This window comes from Gavia stellata, chromosome 13 (genome assembly GCF_030936135.1).
Source record: "Gavia stellata isolate bGavSte3 chromosome 13, bGavSte3.hap2, whole genome shotgun sequence".
NCBI lineage: Eukaryota > Metazoa > Chordata > Aves > Gaviiformes > Gaviidae > Gavia > Gavia stellata.
Genome location: NC_082606.1, coordinates 9,942,369 through 9,967,605, shown reverse-complemented (window position 1 = coordinate 9,967,605; position 25,237 = coordinate 9,942,369). Strand labels below are relative to the sequence as shown.

Here is a 25,237-nt window from a genome sequence, read left to right as displayed (position 1 = left end):
CAAAGTGTATTTCTTGATTCCCTTTGCTCTGAACATGCTACATGCTCACATTAGCAGCTTTCTGAATGTCTTATGAATACAGAAGTGTTGCCTCTATTGTCTTCTGTGGGTTTGAGCTCCTTCTGTCATCACCCAGGATGCATCAGCCCCCCATCCGACTGGTTCGGTCAGTGCCAGAGCATAACATGAAGAAGTAACTATGCCACAGAAGAGAACTTAGACACATTTGAACTAAAAAACCCATAACACATAGGGACTGTGCAGAAAGACACAGACTGATACTGAACTGAGACAATAGGAAATGTTACAATTCAGTTAAACAAATGCTGACAAGGTTCAGATCAGGCATGTTTAACTATTTTATATTAATAAGAAATCCTGGGACAAAGCATTATAATGGAAATCCTTTCCAAAACCTTGATCCATTACAGATCAATGTTTTCATCTGACGCTGGATGGAAACAACTTTTCTTGAAATAACAGTTTCTCATCACATGAAAATTTTTCTTTGTTTGCTTTTTTAAACCAGTGCTAGACTAGTAAGAATAGTGTAATTCACTGTCAAGAAACATTTACCGCGATTTCTCATGAGAGCTAAAAAGGGAACAAAAGTTTTGTCACAGAATAATTCCAACAGATAAATCTTATGGCACATTTCAAAGGCTGACATCAAAGCAATTTTATGTAGACTCTCTTTATATAGTAAATAGTTACATATAATATGCATGACAAAAATATGACAGTTTCAGTATTCAATATCCAATCTAAACATAAGTATAAAAGGAAGTATTGTTACACCATTTCAGTAGTCACTTAGCTCAGTAGTTGGTTGCAATAATCCTTACTGTTCTCAGGAACTTGGTGGAGCTATAAGCACAAAAACTCCCATTAAAGTTAATGCATGACAAAGTTCCACTGCAACCCTCTGAAAAGCAAAGAGTTACATTAAAAGACATTAAGACACTGAAGTACATTGAAATGTGTTGTGTCCTACAGCAGACTTTGATACTGGTAAGAAACATGATAGTAACTTCAAAAGGCACTGAGTTAAACTACAGTAACTCCGGTCCATAAGCATTTTAGAATCTTGGTATTGTAGAGTAGGAAAAAAACCTATATTTATTCAATATAAATTGCTTTAATCTCTGTCCTAGCCCCAGAGCAGTCAAATTGTATTGCACTTTTAAAATATTCTGTGTAGGCTGTAATAAAAATCTAGTATTTACATGTTGTGTTTGTTAAAGAACAATGCATTACTTTGTAAAGTATTTTAAGAACCATGTTTTAACACTTATTCTTGCATTATTAATATAACCAGAGGCTACACCAAATACATTTTTTTTTTTATTAGCTTCTATTCTAGAAACATTTTTGGTCCTTGAAAGAATTTGTTATGCTGCAATTCATGTTCACAACCGGTATCAATGATTGCCTGAAATTGCAGTAGTTATCATAGTTAAATAAATAAATACATAATTTCTAAAGAAGTAATAGCTTTGGAGTTTTGTAAACAAACTGCTGTGGAAAGTCTGTAAAAAGACTCAATTTGGCATGTTATGACTTTAATTGGCAATACTTTAGAGTTACACAATCTCTACCAGGGTACAAAACAGTTTGGTAGGCACACCTTATAAATCAGTCTGGAAAAAAGACCTTAAAAACACTGATTGTTCCTTAGACTGCATGAATAAATAAAAATGATCAGAGACTAACATGATCCACTGAAACCAAAATTGACATTTATGTGACTCATAGGGGGAAAAAGAAAAAAAGCAACTCTATTTTTTTTTAAATACAACCTAAAGGAAATGAACAAGCCATAAATGAATATATGATAACCAAGATGTACAGGACACAAAGGTCGGCAGAATAAAATGAGCATTATAAATTTATAGAAATACTGATCTAGACAGAACTGGTATTTTAGCTGCATCTCACCAGAAGACAATCATCATTCATTTTTCAATCCAAATTTGAAGAAACATTCCAAATCTGTGTTTGGTAAAACAAATTCAGTGCAAAGCACTAGCTCTGATGAAATTTTGCTGGCATCTAGGTTGCCCTACGTTCCTGTTAAAACATGCGTGGTAACATAAATGAAACATAACAACAAATGTACAGTTACGCATATGCATGTTCTAGAAATTCAAATGATGTCAGGAGGTCTCATAGGCTGTGTTGGATATGTTTTATATAGTACAGTTGTAGGTTACATGTTCAATTTCATGACTTATCCAAAGTGCTCTACATAGGCACCCCTATGCTTTTCTGTAGTTTTTTTATTCTATATAGAATAGCTTTCTTTTGGTTTTCATCACTAAAAAATGATGGTTTGAGACAGCAAGGAAAAGGTATTTGCAGGCTTTTGTGGAAAACACAGAATTTGCTCTTTAAGATTGTTATTGATTGATGAAATGATTATACGTTTCTGTTCAAAACCAAGAACCATGTTGTTAAGCTTGCTGTTAGAGACTAAGAGCTGTCATAGTATTTAATGTAAATGCCTAGTCTGTGTAGTTAATGGAGCTTTCAAAGGGCAATTGAAAATCCTTCAGTTCAGAAGCCTACCAAATTAGAGGACTATCCAGTGCTACACCAAACTAAACCTCTCTCCCATCACTAATAAACTACCTACCTTGCAAGCAAAGGTCAATGTTGTTCGAGAGGGAAAAAAACCAAAATTTAGTATCAAGAATATAGCTCATTAAATAACTACAAGATGGGATGTGTCCATAAGTTAAACAGTTAAGCTGCAACTGTACTATACTTTAGCATATACATTAAACTTAATTGTAACTGAGTTAACAGCCACATTTGCCTTTTTCTTGCTCCTCATTCAGCTGTTCTGTAGAGCTGTGCCCATTGGAGCGCACTACCCCTTCTGGGATCCAGGATTTATCCACACACCGTTCCATGCGCTTCATAATGAGGTCAAGCAGAGTTTCAATGGCTTTGCTTACGTTATTCCCATTAGCTGCACTGGTTTCAAAATACGGTATTCTGCAGAAGACAAAAACCACAAACTTGCAGCACACAATTTATATTCATAGGAGCAACTTTAATACATGACTACTGCCACATACTTAGAAATCACACAAATGCTGTTATTGCTACTCCATAGCAGAAAGACACTAAGTGGTCAGTGATCTGAAATGCAAAAGAAATTAATGAAATGGCTGACTCTGTAGGTAGGGCATCATGGAGTCCACAGTTTACAGAGGCACTGGGCAGTATGAGTTCCCAAAGTTATGCTCCCGAGGTCTATTTTTTCCAGTTCCATTCCCCACAAGAGAGGCAGTTACTTTATATGGCCTTGTGTGCGTAAGCGTTATCCTTACTTGAAAATACATCGCTAGTTTTCTTTACCGTTGCGGGCCAGGATGTTTCACTGGCGGGTCTGCAGGCTTCTGACCGCCTGTGCTCAGCGCTCCCCACAGGGTGGTGCTAGAGCGCCTACATTAGTCTTACTCCCCAATAACGGCTGAAACAATCGCTTCCTAAGTTTAAGTATTTCTTACTTAACTTGCAAGATTCAATGAGTGGCCAAAAATACTATATTACTGTCTCAGTGTGTAGGTCTCCTGCAGTCGTTTTCAAAATCACTTACCAGTACAAGGCCTTTCCACAAGAAAGAGGATATTCACTATCTCAAGTTTTGTTACCAGAAGACTGTTTGCTGCAGCAGGATTTATCTTGCTTCCCCTCAGGAGCATTTGGGAAAGTGACTCCTAGCAGCTATCCTGTCTCACTTCTACAGGGCAGAGAACTTTGTAACTGCCTAAAGATTGGATGCGATCTACTACTTTGACTTTTAGATCCCTATTCCTAAATTAAAGTTGGCATTTTCAGCCACAAAGATAAACGTTTCATAAATTATTTGCATGAGACTTCACCTTCTGTAAAGAGATCTCTTTCAAATCTTTAAGAAATGGCTACATGCCATCTGCTGCTGTTTAGAAGTTTTTGCTCCTTCACAAGCAGCTGGTTAAAGTACCAAATGCACTTGCTGTTGTGTGAGAGACATGGACTTCAACCAAGCATTTTCCCAGGAAAAGGAGAAAGAAAGAAGGTAATATTGCACTAAACCCATTTGTCTCTAATAGACAGTTTGCTTCTGATTTGCCTTCAAGGTCAAGGAAAGTTAATTTGTGACTATGTGATAGGAAACACAACAGGACTAGACCTGCCGAACAAGGCAGTTAACGCTGAGGAGCTAGTGTTCACACTATGCATGTTTTGTGGGCTTTACTTTGTACCAGCTCTAATCTAGTCCCTCAGACTGAATGCAGATTACTGATTGGAGCACATCATCTAGTTTAGTTTTCAACTGGGAAGGAATCCAGTGCACATGCTAGAAAGCTGCTCCACTATGTGAATCAAACCACAATAAACGCATCAGAAGATTTGCTTCAAAAGTGCACTTCTCATCTACACTGAAATGCAAATGTAATCTAGAGATGAGGCCCATGGAAGAGTTAAGGGAGTGTAAGAGTACTATGGGATTACTTAGTATCTGACAGGAACAAAGATTTTACCTAGTTTCTTTAGGGACACATGACCTGTGCCTGTAGGGAAGGGGGAGGGCAGGGCTACCCTGTCTTCCTGCTGGTCTGACTTGGTTTTCAGACTCCCTGGGAGTCTCTGAGAATGCAGATGCCTGCAAGAAAACACTGCTGACCCCTTTGAGGCTAAGTCACGAAGAATTCACGTAAGGTACAGTCCTAACAAAATTGCTTGAACAGTTGAGGGAAGATTGAATGGGGAGGAGGCAGAGAATAGGGGAACCGTGGTCTGGACCAGAACTGCTCTTCTGTGGGAACCCAGCGCTCCGTAAGCAGACTGTCCAAACGCTGGTGAAAGGCTCTCAAAGAAACTGTGGCCGCATGTTTCCATGGCCATGCCAGAGACAACGGCTACCCTATAACAACCTTTTGTAAAACAACTCAGCTTGTAAATTAGGATATCATTGCTTGGTATTATTTTTGTTTTCCCTAAAATCTGATGTGACACTCATCACCTCAGAAAATGCTCTTTTGGATTTCACTTTGTAAGAGATCTGGGTTTTCTGTGCCCCATAGAAAGCCTCAGCACAGGCAAGAGCATAGAATTAGACCCCCATCATTCACCTGCCTCTCCAGCTAAATTCTGTCTCTTTTCCAGAATGTTTGTGAAAATTTACTTTGTTTACTACCAAGGAAAGAAGAAGATTAACCAATCTCCAGTGCAAAATTATTGCAATACTAAGTATGAATTTTTAGGCAATGAAGAAAACATTAATCCCTGACAGAAAAAAAGATGTAATACCAGCCAGTTAAGCATTCTAAAATACTCTTACAATAACCTTTCAGTCTACAGAAAAGGCATTAGAGAAAACATTTCATTCTGCTTTAAACACAGCAATAACTGGAAGGAAGTTACTTACCCATATTTTTCTGCAAGTTCCTTAGCCTCTTCTTCTTTCACCATTCTTTGGTCTTCCAGATCACTCTTGTTTCCACATAACACAATGTCAGGGTTTTCACAATATGCATGCATTTGTAGCTGACCTAACAGCAACAACATGAATAGGGGTCACAACTTACTGTCACACATAAAGGTCATTAAGAACACTGCCACATTTCAGGGGACACAAAGTCCTTCAGGAAAACGACTCTTTGAAAGACAGAAAACAAGTGTGTTCTTTGCTATCTCACAGGACTTCTGCTATTGCACTAAGGAGCCAGAGAGCAGGTGGATGTCCACTATCATGTACCCACTCAAAAAGCCAGGGAACAAGCCAGGAGAGCAGAAGCCTGACAAAGTTAGCACAGAAACTGTGTATTTGTAGCTTAAGGAGTTATGCTCACCAAGCATCTTCAGTGAGTAGCCAGGAAAGGATATACTTCCCTCTCCTGACGGATGATGCAGTTTGGGAACTCCTTCACCTAGATACACCAGCCTAGTAACATTTGCCTTCCATTAAGTTTTGCTGACAAAGCTTCAGGTGGGTCAAAATAGAGTTTTGCATAGGCTTTCCACACACTTAAATTACTGAATAACACCAAAGTCAGGGATATGATGTTCTCTCTGTTTGGTTTTACATAGGTTAAGATTCAAGTTCAGTAGGTAAAGCTGAATTTCAGGTAAGCGCTAAAAGCCACCACTAGCAGCTATTACAGTTATGAATGCAACATTGACTTTCTTTTACTGAGAAAGCTATAAAAAACCCAGTATTTTCAGTTCTATTTCTCAGTGAGACTCCATATTTACAAACACAGCCCCCTCCCCACCCGTGCAAAGGAAGAAAGAAAAAAGAATGCCATACTTATCCAGTTCCTGACATTCAGAAAGCTTTGCTCATTTGTCAGATCAAAGAGTAGAAGAAACCCCATGGCATCTCTGAAGAAAGCCGTTGTCAAGCTACGAAACCTAGACCAGCAAAGTGAAATTAACTGGCTCATCTGACAAGTTACTTTGAAAATATAATTGCAAACAGTCATAAAACTGAGGTAACTTAAGACTAAATTAACTAGAATGAAGTATTCATCATAATTGCTTTTCTGATGTAGGGACTGGATAACAAGAATTGCTAACATTACGACGGCCTAATCAAGACCTAAGGAAGTCAAGAAGACATTTCACTCAAGCGTGAGAGCCTTATATAGTGTCTTCTACTATAAAGCGTGACTTGATCAAGATTCAGAAATAAAAATAAGAATGAAGTTCAAACTTGGAACAGAAATTTGTCCCCTATACACATCAGTTCTTGGTTTTAAGACTATCAACCACTAGGATGCTAGTCTTTTGATAGACAAATAGAGAAGAATCCTTTGAGGTGATTTCACCTGACTTTCCCAAGACCTCAACATATTTACAGAAATTTAAGGAAAACTGAAAAAAGAAAAGCTTTAAAAACATCTATATGCATTAGCCATGAAAAAAGAAACTGAAAGTTTCCAAAAGACAAAAAGCAACAATTACAGTTTTAGTGTTCAACATTTGTAAATTATAGTTGTAATTTAATGGGTATCCTATTTCATAGGAAACTTTCCATCACTTAAAATTAAAGTAAGTGCATCTTCCCATCTTGAATCATACAATTAAAATGTAACAATCAATAAATAGAATTCATGTACTTGGTTCCATTTGCATCTAGCTTAATGACCACTGCCTTACTTGCTAGATTGGGGGGTGGAACATACCTTTCCTGCCCTGCAGTATCCCAGAGCTGAAGATGTATCCTCTGTCCTCTGCCACCAACGCCATCTGGCCCATTGGGTCTATACACCTGTAAAAGGTAAATTTGCAAGAGTGAGTGTTAGCAGTCCAGCCTATATAGAACCCAAAATAACTGACATTTAAAGTCATTAAATGCAGCACAACTAGCATTGCCGATTCAAACATCCCAACTACAACGCAATCCCTCTGCTTTATAAGACAAAAGTAATACGGGTTGCATTTTAATTTTGCATCCAATTTAATATTTAAAAATGAGGGTAAAAGTGAACCTGGAAAAACAGTATCCAATAAACTATAGACTCCAAAAGATATTTAGAGCGGCCACTAGATTTCATTAGGCAAGCTTAGTTTTAGTATTTTGATTTTCTCTTTTTTGCTACTATCTTGTATCGTGTTCAAATTATAAGAAAGCAACAATCGGATCATGCAATCTGGCAATAAATTTGTACCACTAACAAAACCTCATTAGCAAACAGAATATACTCATAAAGACATCTCTTCTTAGCTGCCAAAAGATTGCTGAAAAAGAGCTGAGGGTAGATCTTATCACATCACAGCTTAAAAAGCAGAAATTGGATGATAATAATAAAAGCTGAAGAGTTTACTCAGCATGAAAATATAAATAAGGGCATCTGTTAGCTTTGGAAGGATCAGATAAAAACAGATTCATTTCTTGTTTAGAACACTTCATGTTAGGTCATCTTCTTTACCTTCAACTGTCATTGTACCTAGTATTACCAGAGTTAAAAACATTATCTTTAGAAACACATAAACTTCCTGCATTTGTGGATTACGTGATTCAGGTTGTGAAACCTAAATCTTTTCCTGAGTTATCAAATATGCTGATCAAGTAAACCCACCACGTTTACTATCCCACAAAAGGAATGCTAACTTATTCAAGAGACCAGTTTTGCATTTCGCCAAGATATTTACTCCTTCCACTTCTGAGATGCATGTCACCCATCAGAAGCCAGTCTGCACAATGCTCATTACACCATCCAGAATTCTGGATGCTTGGGAAATCATTAGACTACACTGAAAGGCATTTAATACTTCTACGCAAGAATGAAAAAAACTTGTGCCAACTAAATTTCTCAGTGCAGTAAGGACTAGCATCCAATTGGTTATCATAATGCAGTGCTCAGCTTCATGTCAAAAGTACATTTGCCTAGTTTAGTAACAATTCAGGGGTTAAAAAAAAAAACCAAACTACCATATTTTTCACAATTCTCTGGTAGTGGTAACTCCTTAAGAAGCGAAATCAGCTCCATGTATCATGTCATCCCATTTCATTCACATCTTTTAAAACAGTTTTAAAATCAACATTGCAGTCTTTGTTCACTAGGCATTTCAGTTCACAAACAGCAAAAACATTTTTACTACAGCCCAATCCTTCTTCGTGAAGGGAGTTCAACAATAAAAGTGCTACTCCGGGTACTATGTGCACAACTCACAGAACAGACACTGCTCAGCAAGTGTTGATGAGTGTAAGTAAGAAGTGGTTGCTTAGAATTGGCTCTTCTTACTTTAACTTTGGGGGAAATGGGGGGGACAACACACAACAACAACAAAAATAACCAGGTAAAATGAGATCATTTCCTTGTTACAAGATTAAGTACACAGTAACTACTAATTGCATGCCTACACATAAGGACCAGAAGGTTAGATTTTTAAAAAATAGATTCTAGCTGTCACCAAGGCAGGTACCATTTTAAAGTAGCACATGGTTTGTGAAAACTCACCACTCTCTTTTCCCGAAAGTCAATGCCCACCGTTGTGATAAATTTGGAATTAAATTTGCCATCCGTATATTGGTAAAGAAGGCTGGTCTTTCCTACTCCAGAATCACCGAGTGCTAGAAATTTTATGAGGTAATCATAGTCCCCATCAGACATAGTGAGAATTCAGGAGACACCTTAAAAAGCAAAGCAAAAAGGATTAGTTGGTAAACAACTCTGCTAAGGCTTCTTCTGACAAATGTTTAAAACACAAATCATTATTTGAACTACAAAGCATCTGGCAGTGGGACCAGTTCTGTACCCTTTTATACTGGTTTCACCTTAAACTCTCAATTATGCCAATTATCAAATTCAACTGTCACTGAAAAAAATGCATAGTTAATTTTATCACATTCCTCTTATTACAAAGAGAAGGCAGCATAATTTTAACTTCTTCAGGAAAGACTAAAAAAATCAGGGTCAAAGTATTCAAGATATCTGGAACATGAACTGCAGAACTGTTTTTAATCTGCATGGAGGCTGGCAAAAGCTACTTAAAAGTACCAGCAATGCAATTCTGACCTCACATTCACTGTGACATTATTAACATATGCAAAAAAAATTATTTTTTTCCAGACTGCCCATATATTTAAAAAAAAATTACAATCATTTTCTATTAATAGCTATTTTTCAATCTTGAAAAAGTTTTTTCATACCAGGAGGAAAAATAACCAAGCAACATTTTGTTGTTGTCATTGTTTTTGTTGGGGTTTCTTTTGTTTTGTTTAGAGAACCGATTTTCAAAAGTTTTTATCATGATGCTAGTTAATCATTTAAACTAAATCTTGATTTTCAATTGCCATTAAACAACACACACATTTTCCTGTGGCCCATACGCATTTAAGAAATTTCTCTCTATTCTTTTTGTGCCTTTGAAAAAATAACCATATTAGATACAGTCTGATCAAAGTGCAGTAACAGCTAGAATGCCTAACAAAAATCACTGGCAAACTTCATCTATACTAGAAAGAATGATGTAAGTGCACTAATACTTTCCTGTTGAGTAGCTACTGAGCCTCTCTTCCCCCAAAACAAATACTAGAGAGCTGCCTTATGTTGTTTTCAATGAAATGAACATGAAAACATAAGCCTAAAATAACCATTCTAAAAGCAACATGAAACTGGCATTTAATTGCTTCTTATGAAGGAGGGAAATAGATACCAAAATACAAAAAGTAAGCTAGATGATGAAATAAAATACAAAAAAAAGTAAAATCTGCCGTTTCAACTGTAAATAAGTATTTTTTGAACTATTTGTAGCTTGAACTAGATAAAATTATTCAAGTCAAACACTGCAGTAGTTTGCATCAATGGCAAAACACCAATTCATGCCGACGACACCAAGCTGTGTGGTGCAGTTGACACGCTGGAGGGAAGGGATGCCATCCAGAGGGACCCTGACAGGCTCGAGAGGTGGGCCCGTGCAAACATCATGAAGTTCAACAAGGCCAACTGCAAGGTCATGCACATGGGTCGGGGCAATCCCAAACACAAATACAGGCTGGGCGGAGAATGGATTGGGAGCAGCCCTGAGAAGAAGGACTTGGGGGTGTTGGTAGATGAGAAGCTCAACATGACTCAGCAATGTGTGCTTGCAGCCCAGAAAGCCAACCGTATCCTGGGCCGCATCAAAAGAAGCGTGACCAGCAGGTCGAGGGAGGTGATTCTCCCCCTCCACTCTGCTCTCGTGAGACCCCACCTGGAGTACTGCGTTCAGCTCTGGGGCCCCCAACATAAGAAGGACATGGCCCTGTTGGAGCGAGTCCAGAGGAGGGCCACGAAGATGATCAGGGGGCTGGAGCACCTCTCCTATGAGGACAGGCTGAGAGAGGTGGGGTTGTTCAGCCTGGAGAAGAGAAGGCTCCGAGGAGACCTTAGAGCAGCCTTCCAGTACCTGAAGGGGGCCTACAAGAAAGCTGGAGAGGGACTTTTTAGAAGGGCATGTAGTGACAGAACCAGGGGTAATGGCTTTAAACTGGAAGAGGGTAGATTTAGATTAGATACTAGGAAGAAATTCTTCACCATGAGGGTGGTGAGGCACTGGAACAGGTTGCCCAGAGAAGCTGTGGATGCCCCAACCTTGGAAGTGTTCAAGGTCAGGTTGGATGGGGCTTTGAGTGACCTGGTCTAGTGGAAGGTGTCCCTGCCCATAGCAGGGAGGTTGGAACTAGATGATCTTTAAGGTCCATTCCAACCCAAACCTTTCTATGATTCTGTGATTACTTGAATAGTAACTCACAGATTGAGGTTTGGAACAAACTCCACATCTCAAGTATGTGGGTGTCAATCACCACCACTAAGCTAAAACCATAACTATCTTTAAAGCTTCAACTTTATGTCAGTACTACTCTTGGTTACAAGACAGAACTGTGATTAGTCGACTTAGCCATGACTGGACTTACAACGATCACATGCAGACAATGGTCAGATTTACACCCGGATACTCACCAACTGAAGAGTCAATGGACAGCATCTGACACTTTTTTGCCATTTCCATTTTTGAAGTCTCCCTTTCCCCAGCCAAGGCATATTTTACATTATGCCCTCAATGACAGTAAAACCTTGCAGGAAAGGGGTTTTAGGTGACAGAGTTCACACTCACTACCACACCACAGACAGCTAATTCACTTTCCACTGTTGTGTTTTAATATGAAGTTTTGCAGTAGACTAAAAGATTGAAACAAAGAATCCCGCAGTAATAGTTACCAGTGAGCTTTATACATAAATACACCAAAACTGCAGGCCTGCATCCAACAGGCAGGTCTGAAGGAGTGGTATATTTGAGCGAGCAAGTGGAACAGGCAGCCACACACTAACATAAGAAGATTTTCAGAAGAAATTGAAGGCCCTGATCCATTAGACACACTCACACATACCAGCAAAAGGCTTTTTGGGGCTTTTGTTTCATTTTTTAAATCCTCCCCATTGCTAGGGAAGTGAAAAAAAAAAGTAAAATCAGATCGCCTACCTTGTAGCTCTACAAAGGGTCTTTTCATTGAAATGCACTAGAAGAAAGGGAAAAATATTTTAAAAAGCAAACAAGGAGGTTTTTACTAAAGACTGGATTTGATTTAGACTTCCATCCCTTATATGGCATTTCTTTTGCCCTCAGATGTTGTCCAAGGGCAAAGGGCTGTGTAAGCTCCCCCTCTACTCAAGTACATGTTCTTTGCAGCTTCAATACCCCTAAATTAATTGTTCCTTAAAAAGGCCTAAATGCAAATCTTAGGGCCAGTATATTATACAAAGACAGGCTAGCCTCATGTCTTTTACTATCCCACTTGCACAGAAGTATTTGCCTTGTCTTATTGGTATTTTGTTAGCTAGCTATATAGAATATACTTTTATTAAAAGATACAAATGGTAGTGCCACCTAATCACTGCTAATTTATGTTGTAAGAAAGTTAATTTATCTTGCACCCTGTGCAAGACCTTACAGAGGAAGAATGGGCGCTACGGCTCTTACTTGGAGCTATAAGAAACTGTTACAGTTCAGCTGCACCCTTCCACTGGACAGAGCTGGGTGAAAGTTCTGGTTAAAACAGAAAGGTCAAGGTTAGACCTTGGGGAAGTAAAACCTAAAGGCATTCCTAGTGTTGTATCTGATTTGTAGAGTATCTGTTCGGACAAACATGCCACATCATTTGGACCACTTAAATCTCAATTCTCCGTATGGCTGGTAACAAATACAATTTGCAAATGACTGATAGAGGACTAGGAGCCCTTCACAGGAAGGATATAAAAATGCCTTCTAAAGGATTTGAGAAGGAAATTTTCTCCGTAGCCTTTTGAAATGCACACACCTTTCACTGCACCCCATAATGTCAATCTATTATTCAAATATCTCCAGGGAGTGGTTCTTGTGAAACCCTGCACAGGTAACCTATCCTTGGAGACATGCAAAGAGCTATTTTCATAGCAGTTTCAAGCCTTGTCCTCCTCCCTGTACAAATATTTAAAAAGTGATCTCCACCCTCTGCTTCTGAGACCTGCAGTCCGAGGGCCCAGAAACATCCAGGTCCATACAACAGAAATAAGAATATATTCACAGCAAAGTATATTCATAGCAAAAAATGCTGTGGAGGTTTTAAAAGTCATGGCCCTGTTACTATAAACGTATCCCATTTTTTTCCTTCCAGTTTTGCTTTTTTTAAAATTAGCCTTTATAGCTTCACACCTTCCATATTTCTATACCTTGTATTTCAGGAAAGTGGGAGATAGAAAAGGAAGAATCAGAAAAAATTGATGATACAGTTAGAATTCATCAGGTCACCAAAAGAAGAAAAAAAAATGATGTCATTTGAGAATGATCATTCCCAAATCTTGCTTCTAAGAGTAAGAACTCCTTGACTGAAAAAATTCACTGATGGACACAGTTTTAGGCTCCACATCAAGCCCTCCAGGGTTTTTGCCTTTTGTAAACCCCTCTTTGAATCCCATTCAGCCCTAGCTTTGCACTTCACCTAGCATGCAGAGGGACAGGGGCTCTGAAAAAGTGCTGGGAAACTCCACTGGCCTTTTCCATTGCTGACAGGACCCCCACAGCCATCACTTAAGCTCTGCCTGTACGGCTGCCACGTACACACACATGCAGATCATGGTTTGCCAAGAAGGGATGCTCTGCAAAGCAAGCGCTGCTTTTGTTCAGTGGATTTCCTAGTCCAAGGTACTTTCACATCAACAGGCATCAATGTTAACAGGCTCATATTTTTGCCTCCAGGACGCAACTATCACAACCCTTTTGTGTGATAAAACATTCAAGACTATGGCAGTGTTGTTCCTGAACAAATTAAGGAAATTGGCTTGGCATGCAAGATTTCCCCTGTGCAGTATCGGGACAGGGAATATGCTTTCTGAACAAAATGGCCTTGCACAAAACATGCAACTCCTGTGCTGCTACAGAGCTGATGGAGGGGAGAAGGAAGAAGGCACAAAGAGATGAGTAAAGGAAAACACAAGCCAAAAAAAAAAAAAAAAAAAGCATTAAGCTGCAAATGAAAATGTGTCCACACACACAGAGTGTAAAATTCAGGAAATCTGAACATGCCCTTAATCAGACAGTCCTCAAGCACATCAATTTAAAGTAAAGTATACCACTTACCCCAAACTCTGCTAAAGGAATAGTTAGGGCACACTGGAGATAGTACTTCCAGAAGGAGTATTTTTCTAGCACCACCTCCTTAGCACGCAGCCAAGAGGCCTACGTGTCACCTGTTTGCATTCATGTTGATGGGTGCTCAGAGATAAAGAGGTGTGCCTCATGTCTCCATGTCTAAGGAGGGTGCTGCCTGACAGCATGGCTGGGAAGCAATCACACAGTTCACATGTCCCATTTATTCCTAGAGGCAAACAGCATTTCAGAAGAGATTTGTGCATGAACTACCTAGGAGCAGATGTAAAGTACCTGCTAAATCACCCACACACCTTAATACAATTACATTGTTCCTAACAAGTGTTTTCATACAAAAATGCATTAACAATAGAGTATATGGATCACAGCTGTTCAGTTGCATTCATAACTTTACATCCTTCTCTCTCAGGTGCAAGGAGGATACAGCAGTCTCTAATGCAAACTGCTGTTTTCTTTCTTTCTGTCTTGTACAGCGCTGCCCCATGGATACCATGGTGAAAGCCATCTTTACCAAGGAAGAGAAAAATTATTCTTTGGCAAAGACTGAAAGATAAGGTATTAACGTCTGACATGACTTCAGACCACACCTGCAACCCCATCCCATTTTGCAGACAAGCAATACATATTTAACAGGGGAAGCTTTCTGCGGGTAGGGGAGTCCTCCCCACATTACAGCACCTAGCCAGCCCTCCCAAGAGCAAAAAAGCCACTATTCTGTATGAAACTACTCAAATAAAACCATTTGTTTGACTCAGCCCACTCTTCCCCCTCATACCAAGTGAAATGACTCTCTCTACACAAACTCAGACATCACCCCAGCATCCAAGATCTGCAGTGCAGTCAGCCATAAAGCCAGTGACTAACATGGTAGGATATACCACACAATTATAAAATGACAAACTAATTTGAATTTGCCAAAACACAGATATTAGACCAATAATTAATTCATATTTTATGATACCACAGGATTTCATCACATTATCCTTTTGGGGATAGACAGCAGACACTCAAGAGTTACAGCTGACTTTTAACAGTGTCCACCTTCTGCAAGTGTCACTCAACTTTCAGGTAGATCTTACAGACAGATGAGTGGTGTCTTGGCCTTGCCACCTTTGCTCAGGAGAACCAGACCCTACTGGAATAGTGGGACATTCACTAGGCTGTGTCCTAGAGGTTGGAGCCAAACTGCAGTGAAGTCTGCATATTCCCCCTGCAGTGGAGATCCAGCCCTCCATGGACGGAGGGAGCACAGCGAAGGCTTACATCCCTTGGCATCTATCACAGCAAGAGCAGTGTGCAATAGGTTAAAAAGCTGGAGTCTGCTTAACAACGTTCCACTGTATTCATATATAATCGAGCCATAATTGTAAATATACATTGAAAAAAATAAATGCTGTTTAGAGTTAAAAAATGCTTTGCAAATGAAGGTTTCCCCAAATATAGCTTTATTCTTAAAAAGCAGTTGAGGCTGCATGCTTATGATTAAAGAGTTGACATGGGCATTCAGGGAAGAGAAGTCCAAATCCCACATAGACAGAGAAGGAAAATATTGCAGGTCTCTCAATGGACAATGTGTAAATGCAAGTACATGGTAATAATGTGTTTGTACAGGTTTGATCATACTGCAAGTGCAAGTAAATTCATACTAAAAAAGCTTCTCACCAGGGCACTACACAGACTTAAACAACTTCAATAGCTGTTTTATACCTCACCTAATCTGTTACAGCAGAAGCACTGAGAAAGTGAACTGGACCTCAAAGAAATATGTTCACTAATCCTGTTGTACCAGCACTCCCATCACACTACAGCAAAGCAATAACCACATTCTTGTCTAGCATGGGTGAAGCGTGGCGAACAGCCTCACCCTGCTCCAAGGCTTCAGTAGCACCTTAATGCTTGCAAAACTGGTCACCGTCAGACACTTGCCAGCTCTGTCGAAACAAGGGACAGAGTTAAACAATGTTCCTACTTAGTCAACGTTTTATTAGAAATGCCTTTGGTTAAAAGCTGCCAGATACGTACAAATGTAATATAAACAAATTACGACAACATTTTTTTATAAACTCAGGTAACTGCTATGCTGGGGGAAGAGAGTTAATAAATAAGCACTTTACTGAAATATTCTGAGATGCACTATTTTTTTCTTAGGAAAATATGACCTGGCTTGCTTTAATTTTTGCCAAAATGACACTTTCTGCGACTTCTGGGGCTTTTATGTAACACAAATTACAAGAAGGAAAATACCCATTCCTCTCACAAATGAGAGGAAGAGATTCAGTTGCTCTGAGCATTTATCTTTTGGTTACTCTCAATTGCTTTACTTGACATTTCACTGTTATGACCTCTAGTTTCAACTATAAAGGAATTCTAAGGAATTGTAGGCTCAATGTCTAAGGATTGTCTCTTTCTTGGAAGGATCTAAGTAATTTTAAGGGTGCTCAGGATATGTATAGAAGTCTGCAAAAGTACATGCAAACAAATAGGCTGCAAGGCTTCAGCTTCCAAATGCTGATGTCACTTCTACCTCAGCTGAAGATGCTCTAGGACACTTTCTCAGCTGTCAGCATTGATAGAACTGCAGAATTTTGCAGAGCAAGAGGAATTGACAAGGCACACAAAGCACTCTGAGAATAAGTTATAATGTGATATGACAGGCATAAAATCATGATCCTACCTAGGAGGGGGCACAAAAGGGTAAGTGAAGCAACAGATCTGCAGATGTGGCGAGAAATTTGCACAACAGGCCATGCAAGGGAACAGCAGATTCTGGATTTCGTTTCTAGACAGCCAGGGGAAACTGGGAATGGAGAAGCCAGGAAAGGAAATAACAGTTAGTTTTGCAACTACACCTGCATTTCAGCATAACCAAACCAACAAAAAGGAGGCTGAATCCCAAAGAATGGCTCAGTTACATAAAGGAATGAAAGGCAGAATGGAACTGGAAGAAAATGTTAAATAAAACCAGGAATGTTGCAGGTGATACTCCAACATCACCCATACAGAAGGATCTCTGTGCAGTCTCAACTTCTCTGCAAAAAGCACAGCACCATCTCTGTTCCCTCATCAGTTTCTAGCATATTCATGCTTCATGGCAAGAAAATACTGGGGATAAATAAAGATTTGCAACAGTATCTGATGAAGACAGTTGAACTCCCTGAGAGGACCTGTCTTCCTCCTGGGAACAAGAGCTTTTGCCTCCCAAGTTACCTCTTTGAACACTCAACAGAACTTCCTTTCAAGTTGTAGCAGTGAAGCAATCATCTGTACCACGTGAATAAACTCCAGAGTAGACTGGGAAAAATAAAGCAAAGAATTTTTTATCTTTTTTTTAAAACAGGTCCATACTACTTACTCCCTCCTCAACCATTCAACTGTTCCTCTAACAAATACATTAAGCCACAATGCGTTACAAGTTAACGTGCCATGCTTTTTCACTAACTTATAAACAGGAAATTCAGAGCGATGCCCAGCATCCTTCCTTGATGTGACAATTCTGACCGCTTTGGGACCCAGCTCATAGCTTACCCACAGCCTAACCTGAATTTGTACCACACCACTACACTGTACCTGCTCTTGACAGTATCAAGGCATTATGAATGACAGTCTTACATAGATTTACACAGTTTCCAACTCTTTCAATCAACACAGGAGCCACCAGGATTTCACCCACAAAGCTGGTCAGAAGGAGGGAAATATCCAGAAGTTTGTGCACCCACACATTCAGCAACACTTCCAACTACAGAAGGGCAAGGAAAAAGAGTACGCTTCTATTTCTGCCCTCAGAAATAGCCACTGAAAGATAAAGGAGAAGATAATAAGAATCACACAGGATCGTAAGAATTGAGCATTTATTTAAGGAGTGGTTGGGTTGTCCTGGGGATAGCAAGAATCTCCAGCACACAGCTAGAATAAGCAGACACATGAAAAAGCAGAACAAGAGGAATAAGGCAAAAAAATCTAAAAAATTAAAAAGGAAGCAATTCCATACATCCAGTTAGAATATGAATGAAACAACATCTCAGGGAAAGCATGTGCATGTACTCATGCTAGTATTAAATTTTATGCTCTGCCTATGTGGGCAATTCAGTAGGCTGCAATACACATTAGTCAGGCCAGATTCTTTGTTTAAGCCTGTTAAAGCACATACTGTAAACAGCCAGAGGAAAATATTTGCAGCTTCTTTAAAAAAAAATTTTTTTTTTGTCCTCCAGGACACAAAAGTTCTCAGCTGCCTTCCACCTTGTTTTGTAGGATATCTGGAATACAGATAATGCTTCTCCAAAAGGTCACGCTGCCAAGCTCATAAAGGATACAAGATACATGCTGCATTTGAGGGAAATAATCTGGCAAAAATAAATTATCATGATTAGGTCAATTAAAAGTCTATGGAGAAGGTCAGGCAACAGACAACCTGAAGATACCTCCTAGTCACTGTCAGATAAAAGTGAAACCCACACAAATATGAGACCAATGGGCCTATAAAACAAAACTGCATCATTCATCTAACATGATGTGGGCAAGTGTACAAAGGGGTGAGGCAGGGAAGAATTTCAGTGCAGAATTTAATCCACCTTTTTGTCCTTTGGATTGGGAAATACCTGCTTCTCTTGTTTTTCACAGGAGGTAAACTCTGTTCCTTGCTAACTCTGTTTTTTGATTGGAAGATGCAACAGAAATTACTCTTTTTTGCAGCTGCTACCATTCTTTAGCATTATTGCTCTTCTGTAATACTGTGATCTGTCCTTATTTTTGGTGCAAGTTACTTGATTTAGTTCAACAATAAATAACAGCGGGACACAGTATACAGCATTTCCTACATTTTATTCTGGCTATTTATTCCTCAGGAAGTTAAAAGTTTTCTCATTACTTAGATGACACTGAAATATCCAAAGATTTTTAAGTCCGTCAGAAGTTAGTCTGTCTACACCTGCCAAATGAAAACAGCTAACCACAAGGCATCGTAGCCTTCTGGAGCAGGGACCGATGTGTCAGACACACTTCCAGCCACCAGTGAAAACATCCTGTTCCTCAGAAAACTTACTGGTTATCAAAGTTATTGACTGAACAACTAATCAATATCCATTTCTAATGAACTGGAAAAATCTCTATTATCTATGAATATCAGGCATGACATTAGGAATAAGAAGTAGTTATTTGTGGGACTATTTAACCAGAAGGGTTTCTTAAATGCATCTAGCGAAAAGAGCAAAATAAATTTATAGTTATCTGTGGGAAAACAAGGGAAACTGTCAGTTGAGAAAAACCATGTCTAGTAACTAGAAAAGGTTATTCCTTCTACTCCTAAATCTCAAATCCAATGTGATTGGACTTGAAATACAAGGGACAGTCAGAGATGCTAAGCAGAGAAGTGGTGCACATGGATGGAGATGAAACGATGTATCTAGATGGATAAAACTGAGGCTCACAGCTAGTATTCACCTCTCCCAAACTTTTAAAAATCATAAAATCTTGACAGAAGCATCCTTGCAGGTGCCAAGCTCAGTGGGTCTACTTGAGAACATGCTAGCAACCACTGCAATGTGGAGACAGTCAGAGCACTGCAGGCTGGCAGCATGACACTTCAAAGAAATGGAGAGATAGGTCAGTCATGAATAACCTCCTCTTAAGAGGTCTCAAAAAGAGACTGAGCCTTTGATTTCAGAGTCTGTAATAGCTACAGTCTGAAAGAGAGACTTTCAGCCAGTATTAGGCACGATTTTTTAGTAAACATGTCTGGAAATAGTAAGCATATGTGATGCTTTCATGTTTCATAAATGCTATGAATAGGTTAGAAATAACTTGCTGAGAATACTCTGGGTATAATTTAACTTGTCCATTACGTAATGAAACACCGCTTCTGCCTGAAATCGAGCCAGGCAGTATTCAATAGGCCACGACCAGTTGTCTTCAGGAAGTTACTAACGTGCAACAGCAAAGCAGAAATCTTGATCTGTGACAGCAAGACAGTCATTTTGGAGCATGCTTGCGGCTCAGAAGTATCACTCTTAAAACTCTTCTAACAAAGCAAAGCTAAAACTACAGGGTTGGGGTTTTTTTCTGCAAGAATTGAAAAATAAACCCATACTTCAACAAGTCACTGAAACTTCCACTTTAACAGCTCTAGAACCGCAGCATGTATTAACACTGCCCAGGCTTTCTACTGAGGCTCTGCAGTCTGCCAAAATATTCAGACAGGACTTTGGCAAAATGTTTCCTTGAATTCGTATCCTAGCACGGCTTCTTTTCTAGAGCCTCAGGGAAGGGATAATTCAAAAGAAGCACCGATTAAGCAGGCTGAACTGCACAACACAAAGCTTCCATTCAAAAAGCCTGCTGTTTTTCAACCTGAGTTGCCAACGCTATTTATCTTGCTACTCTGATCAGAATCCCGTATTACAGCATGAATTATAGTTAAATCTTGATATACAGCAAAGACTGCTCAGCTAAATGGCACAGCAAACTATGATTTCTTATATTACTTCTTGTCATGGAGGTATGCATGAGCCTTGCAAGGAAAGCAAAAAGAATCACAAGTCTAATGCCACGGTTTCATGCAGATACACAGTGCCCTCAAATTTCACTTTAACTGACCTAGAATAACAGGCAATTTCCCACCTCTCCCCCCAGAAGTCTTCAATCAAAATTATTATTCAGAATGTTTCTGCTCTAGCTAAGAAACAGCTTAGCAGCAGCGAGCTTACGGACCAACCACCTCTATAACCCAAGTTCCAGAAAAAGTATACAAAGTTATTCTAAGAAAATAAATTGCTGGTCAGGCTGCTCTAATTGATCCAAGCAGTGCAAGTTCCCTGTAGAAGACTGCGTCAAGAAAAGGCATACGTAGTTTTCATACCACAGTGGATCCAGACTTTCTTGACTTAACACTAAACATAAAACTTTGCATACTTATGAAGAATCCAAAAATCTCACGGAAACTGACAAACCAACTTCATATAATGATTTGCAATTTTTTACATTCTACATTATGACTGAGAAAGGCATCAAACCTCTGAAATGAAAAACAGGATATAAAGGGTAAGTAAATATGACAGAATCTATTCAGCTACAGACTTCTGTGCACAAGTCACAAGAAACTGGGAGTATGCAGTGGTACTGCCCAACAAGAGCTTCTATTTGAAATGGCTCATTAAAGTAGGCGCTGCTGTTTCATCTTCTATTAAAAGACTGACTTTAGCTTGCAGTGTTTGGTTTGATTTTAAACCAGTGCATATGATTTCCTACAGAAGCAAATAAAAATCCAGTAATGAGATTCCAGTACAAACAAATTCAGTATGTGAAGGAAGAAAATCTCAGTTCGCACTAATCAGTACAGCTGCAGTGCCTATAGTAGAGCTATGCTAACATACATCACTCACTCCCACAGAATTCTCACCTCACTAAGATCCCAGTTCTACTTCTGTTGATACCAACAGTTGGACCATAATGCATCAAAACTGAATTTCTGTAAAGAAACTGTATTCCCATGACACAGTGTTCAAACAAAGTTCAGAAGCGGGAGCTATATTATTTCCTAGTTATGAAGCCAAACATTTTAGATCAAAGAAAAGTTACTCTTAAATTTTTCCCCTTAAAATATTATTTCTACTTCCCTTTGACTAGAGCTTATTTACCTCATTCCACTAGGATATGTTCCAGGTCTTTTTCCATTAACTGCTTTTAAGATTTTTTGAGTTCATTCTTTAAATTTTGTGTAGTTTCAGAATTTTTGTTGGTCATCTTTTTTTCTTTTTTTTTTAAAGGCAAAAACCCCACAGTTGCTCTTTGATGCCATTCTTAGTGACATGTTTAAAGAATTCCAGCTGAATTAGATTCCTAGCTTGTCTTTACCAGGCTTAATTACTAAGGGTGTTTTGTTTAAGATAGTGTTGTAAACAAAAAACATGCTGGAAAAGAGTAAATATACTGAAACCCACTGGGAGTATGTTGAGGGAAAGGGGAGCAGCACCACATGCTGTAATGTTGTTTTGCTCTATACAACAGAATCCCACCATTATCAAAATTTAATCCTCAAATAACGTAGGCTATTAGAAATCACTACCCTAAAATGTGCTAGAAATTGTTTCTGTGACACAAATTCAAAATGCAAAGTAATTGAAAAGCATTATATAACAGTAAATTACAATGAAGCAACTATGACAATCAACCCAGCCAGCACAGCACCGAAAAAAACCCCCACTAAATCAAGCATCAATGTCTACAAAACTAGTTCCTCCCAGTTATTTTATATAAGCTTTTTCATACGCTGAGGATGCCTATAAAGAAACAGCAAGAAAATATATCAATTTAACTACATTTATGAATTTGTCACTTTCTCAAAAACACAGGTCAAGGTGTGATGATCAGGACTAGAAAAGTCATCTTAAGATACTCTATGCTAGACATCAATTAAAACCCTGGGAAAACCTTGTGACCTTCCCACAGAAGTGGAGAACACTGTTTTCTGTTCTCTGAACAACTCCTCCTTGGTTACATACAGTCTACAAAAACTGGAGTTTTGGTCCATGATTAGAAAAATGCTGGCAAACACGTGGGCTAGAAAGGATGCCCGATTACAAACTCATGCTTGGGGTGGCAAGGAATGACCTAGTTAGATGGGAACATACGTTTTAAGTTTCTTCCAGAGAAGATACAAAACACAGTAATAACATCCCACCCCCATATTGCCTTTACCATAATTAATTTTAAGATTGAAACCATTACCATATGATGAACAATGAATGTGAACTAGATGAGCTCTCATGGTTCCTTGCAGTTCAATTTCTTTCGCTAATTAAAAACAACAGACTGTGCAACACACCATTTTTATTCCTTTTATCATCAATACATTTAGTATACGTGAGAACAAACACATTGGTGTGCAACCCAGTTAAAACCCCCACCATTCTAAAGGACTGTTTTATTAAGTGTGATTTATCTTTATATATTAATGAGAACACAGGAATAAATAGAGGGGGAAAAGTTCAAGCGGTACAACATTTAAAAATACTGAGTCACTTTGTTCTGTATTATGAAACGTTATTTGTGCGGTACACTTTACTATCAAAGGTCTAATTCCACCTTCTAACTGTAGAACAAGTTTGACTTAACACAGAAGGAAATGTAGGTTGATGACTTGGGACCAGAAAGGGCATCTTACGGTTACTGAAGCCAGATGCTGGTCACTGCAGTCATTTATTTTAATTTTATTGATAAACTTACCCAGGTTTGTCTTTAAATCTGACCGATATCTTTGTGAAAAGCGATGACCAAAGATGTACCAAAGAGCTGCGGTTTTGTCATTTAAACCCAAAGCCCATGTTTTACATAAAACAGTATACTTCCCAGTTTTAAGTTTACCTTTCCCTCTAGAACATGCAGATGCAGCAATGCTGAACTGTCTCTCAAAATCAAAATATTTCAGGCAGTTTGTCAAAAGTACAGCAACATTGTTTCCAAGTTCTTAACAGAGGAACAGTGGGCATACAATAACTGTCAGCTGAAGGAAAACAATGTAATAAATCTTACGAAAATAAATAAAAAAGAGAAAGTGTTTACATACCTAAGCTTAACAGCGCAAATGGATCTGTAGTTTTCCAAGGGTACTTCACTGATGAGTTTCTTGACACAGTTCAGATCTCTTGAATACCATAGTCACGCCAAGAGAGCCGTTTCTCATCTACAGGTAGTATCAGCAGAGAAAGAAAATAAAAACAAAATCGTGTAGTACAGAATAATAGCTCTAAAATTCGCACTGACACGCAAAGCTGTCAGCCCCACACAACCACCCTACCCACCTAATTACATTCAGCTGCTTGTCATGTGGTCTTGCTGACCGATCAAGTGATCTCTTTGCCTCCTTTTAAAACTGAGCAACGTAGTTAACTAGATCTCCCTAAACTAGGTAACAAACATTGAGCCTTTGCTTAAAATACTGACCCTTCCACTTCTTGTCATAGGGGGAGGAAGTTGCAGTATGTTTCATTACAAAAAAATAGAATAAAATACAGCAAACACAGTAGTCTATTATAATGAAACACAGTGAGAACCAAATGCTCGCAAAACCTAATGGAGAATTTCAGTTTTGAGCATGGTTTTATTTTATGCTTGTACAGATGGCAGAAAAAAGTTACCAATAACAAAATTGACAAAGACACCTGAGTGAGACCAGGTGAGAAGGAACTGGATTTGGGTGGGCAGCAGCAACAGTACCCAGGGCTTTGAGGGCATCCACACCCAGCCCCTTCTGCTGAACCACTTCTGATGGCAACGAGCTCCAACAAAAGACCAGAGTTAAGATGTTGCCAGAAACTTTCTGAACCACTCCAGCTAAATCTGCAAGCCCCTCCCTCAATCCTAAAAGACATACGCATACATTTTACATACCTAAATAATTTCAAGGAAATAAAGTTACTGATTTAACATGTAAACCAACTCTTCCTCAAGAACGAGTTCATTCATCAGGGCCTGTTAACACAGACACCCAACAAGCCAGATTCACGTGTCTGGCCACGTTACGGCACTGGCATCTGCACAAGGCGCTTGCTGGACAGAGGTCCCTGCGCTGGGTCCAAGGGGTAAGAGAGGAACCACACAGCTGCCTGTGGTCACCACGAGGCCTCATCCCCTCTCACAAACACTCTTGACATTACAGATGCTAACAGTAGAGGACTGAAAGGTGTAGACAAAGCGAGTTTTGCACTCACCATGTAAGATTTAGCAGATGTGAGCTTTTACAGAAGACGGGTTGATTTGCACAACCCTTTCTTGTCTCAGTTTCTTTCCTCATAGCATTTCAAGAGCAGAGAAGTAAGAAAGCAAATTAAGAAGATTTCTAAGACTACTCCCCAGTCTTATAATTTAAGAAGTGCTGCAGACAGCCTGCCACAACATTTAATCTATCCTTAATGCATTCATCTACCAGTAACAACTCCACAAGCTCCTTAATTCACTTGTCTCAACTGTCTCACCTCCTTCCTTGCAAATCAAGGCAATTTTTATTGCCCATTCCCCAGTGAACATCTAAGTTCTGTTAAACAGAGCTGGCAAACAACTCTCTGTGGTGGAACACTTTTTCATGCCCTGCCTTAGCATTTTTCCAGATTTAACTAAA

The 25,237-nt window shown here is 39.1% G+C and overlaps 1 protein-coding gene across 2 annotated transcripts in view; it reads right to left on the bottom strand.

Moving 5' to 3' along the window:
• Positions 1-613: 613 nt before the first annotated feature.
• The window catches only part of RAB27A (RAB27A, member RAS oncogene family), a 34,554-nt gene continuing 9,930 nt past the window's right edge, over positions 614-25,237 (bottom strand). The window contains exons 2-7 of one of the 2 annotated variants that reach the window (XM_059823732.1): positions 23,687-23,803; positions 8,961-9,133; positions 7,182-7,267; positions 6,305-6,408; positions 5,423-5,546; positions 614-3,000 (exon numbers count right to left, since the gene is read on the bottom strand). In XM_059823732.1, coding sequence (XP_059679715.1) covers positions 2,802-3,000; positions 5,423-5,546; positions 6,305-6,408; positions 7,182-7,267; positions 8,961-9,113 — 666 coding nt within the window. In that variant the 5' untranslated portion in view covers positions 9,114-9,133; positions 23,687-23,803 and the 3' untranslated portion in view covers positions 614-2,801. Of the gene's footprint in view, positions 3,001-5,422; positions 5,547-6,304; positions 6,409-7,181; positions 7,268-8,960; positions 9,134-11,964; positions 11,986-23,686; positions 23,804-25,237 lie in introns of those variants that run through there. The other variant, XM_059823733.1, reaches the window with a different exon arrangement.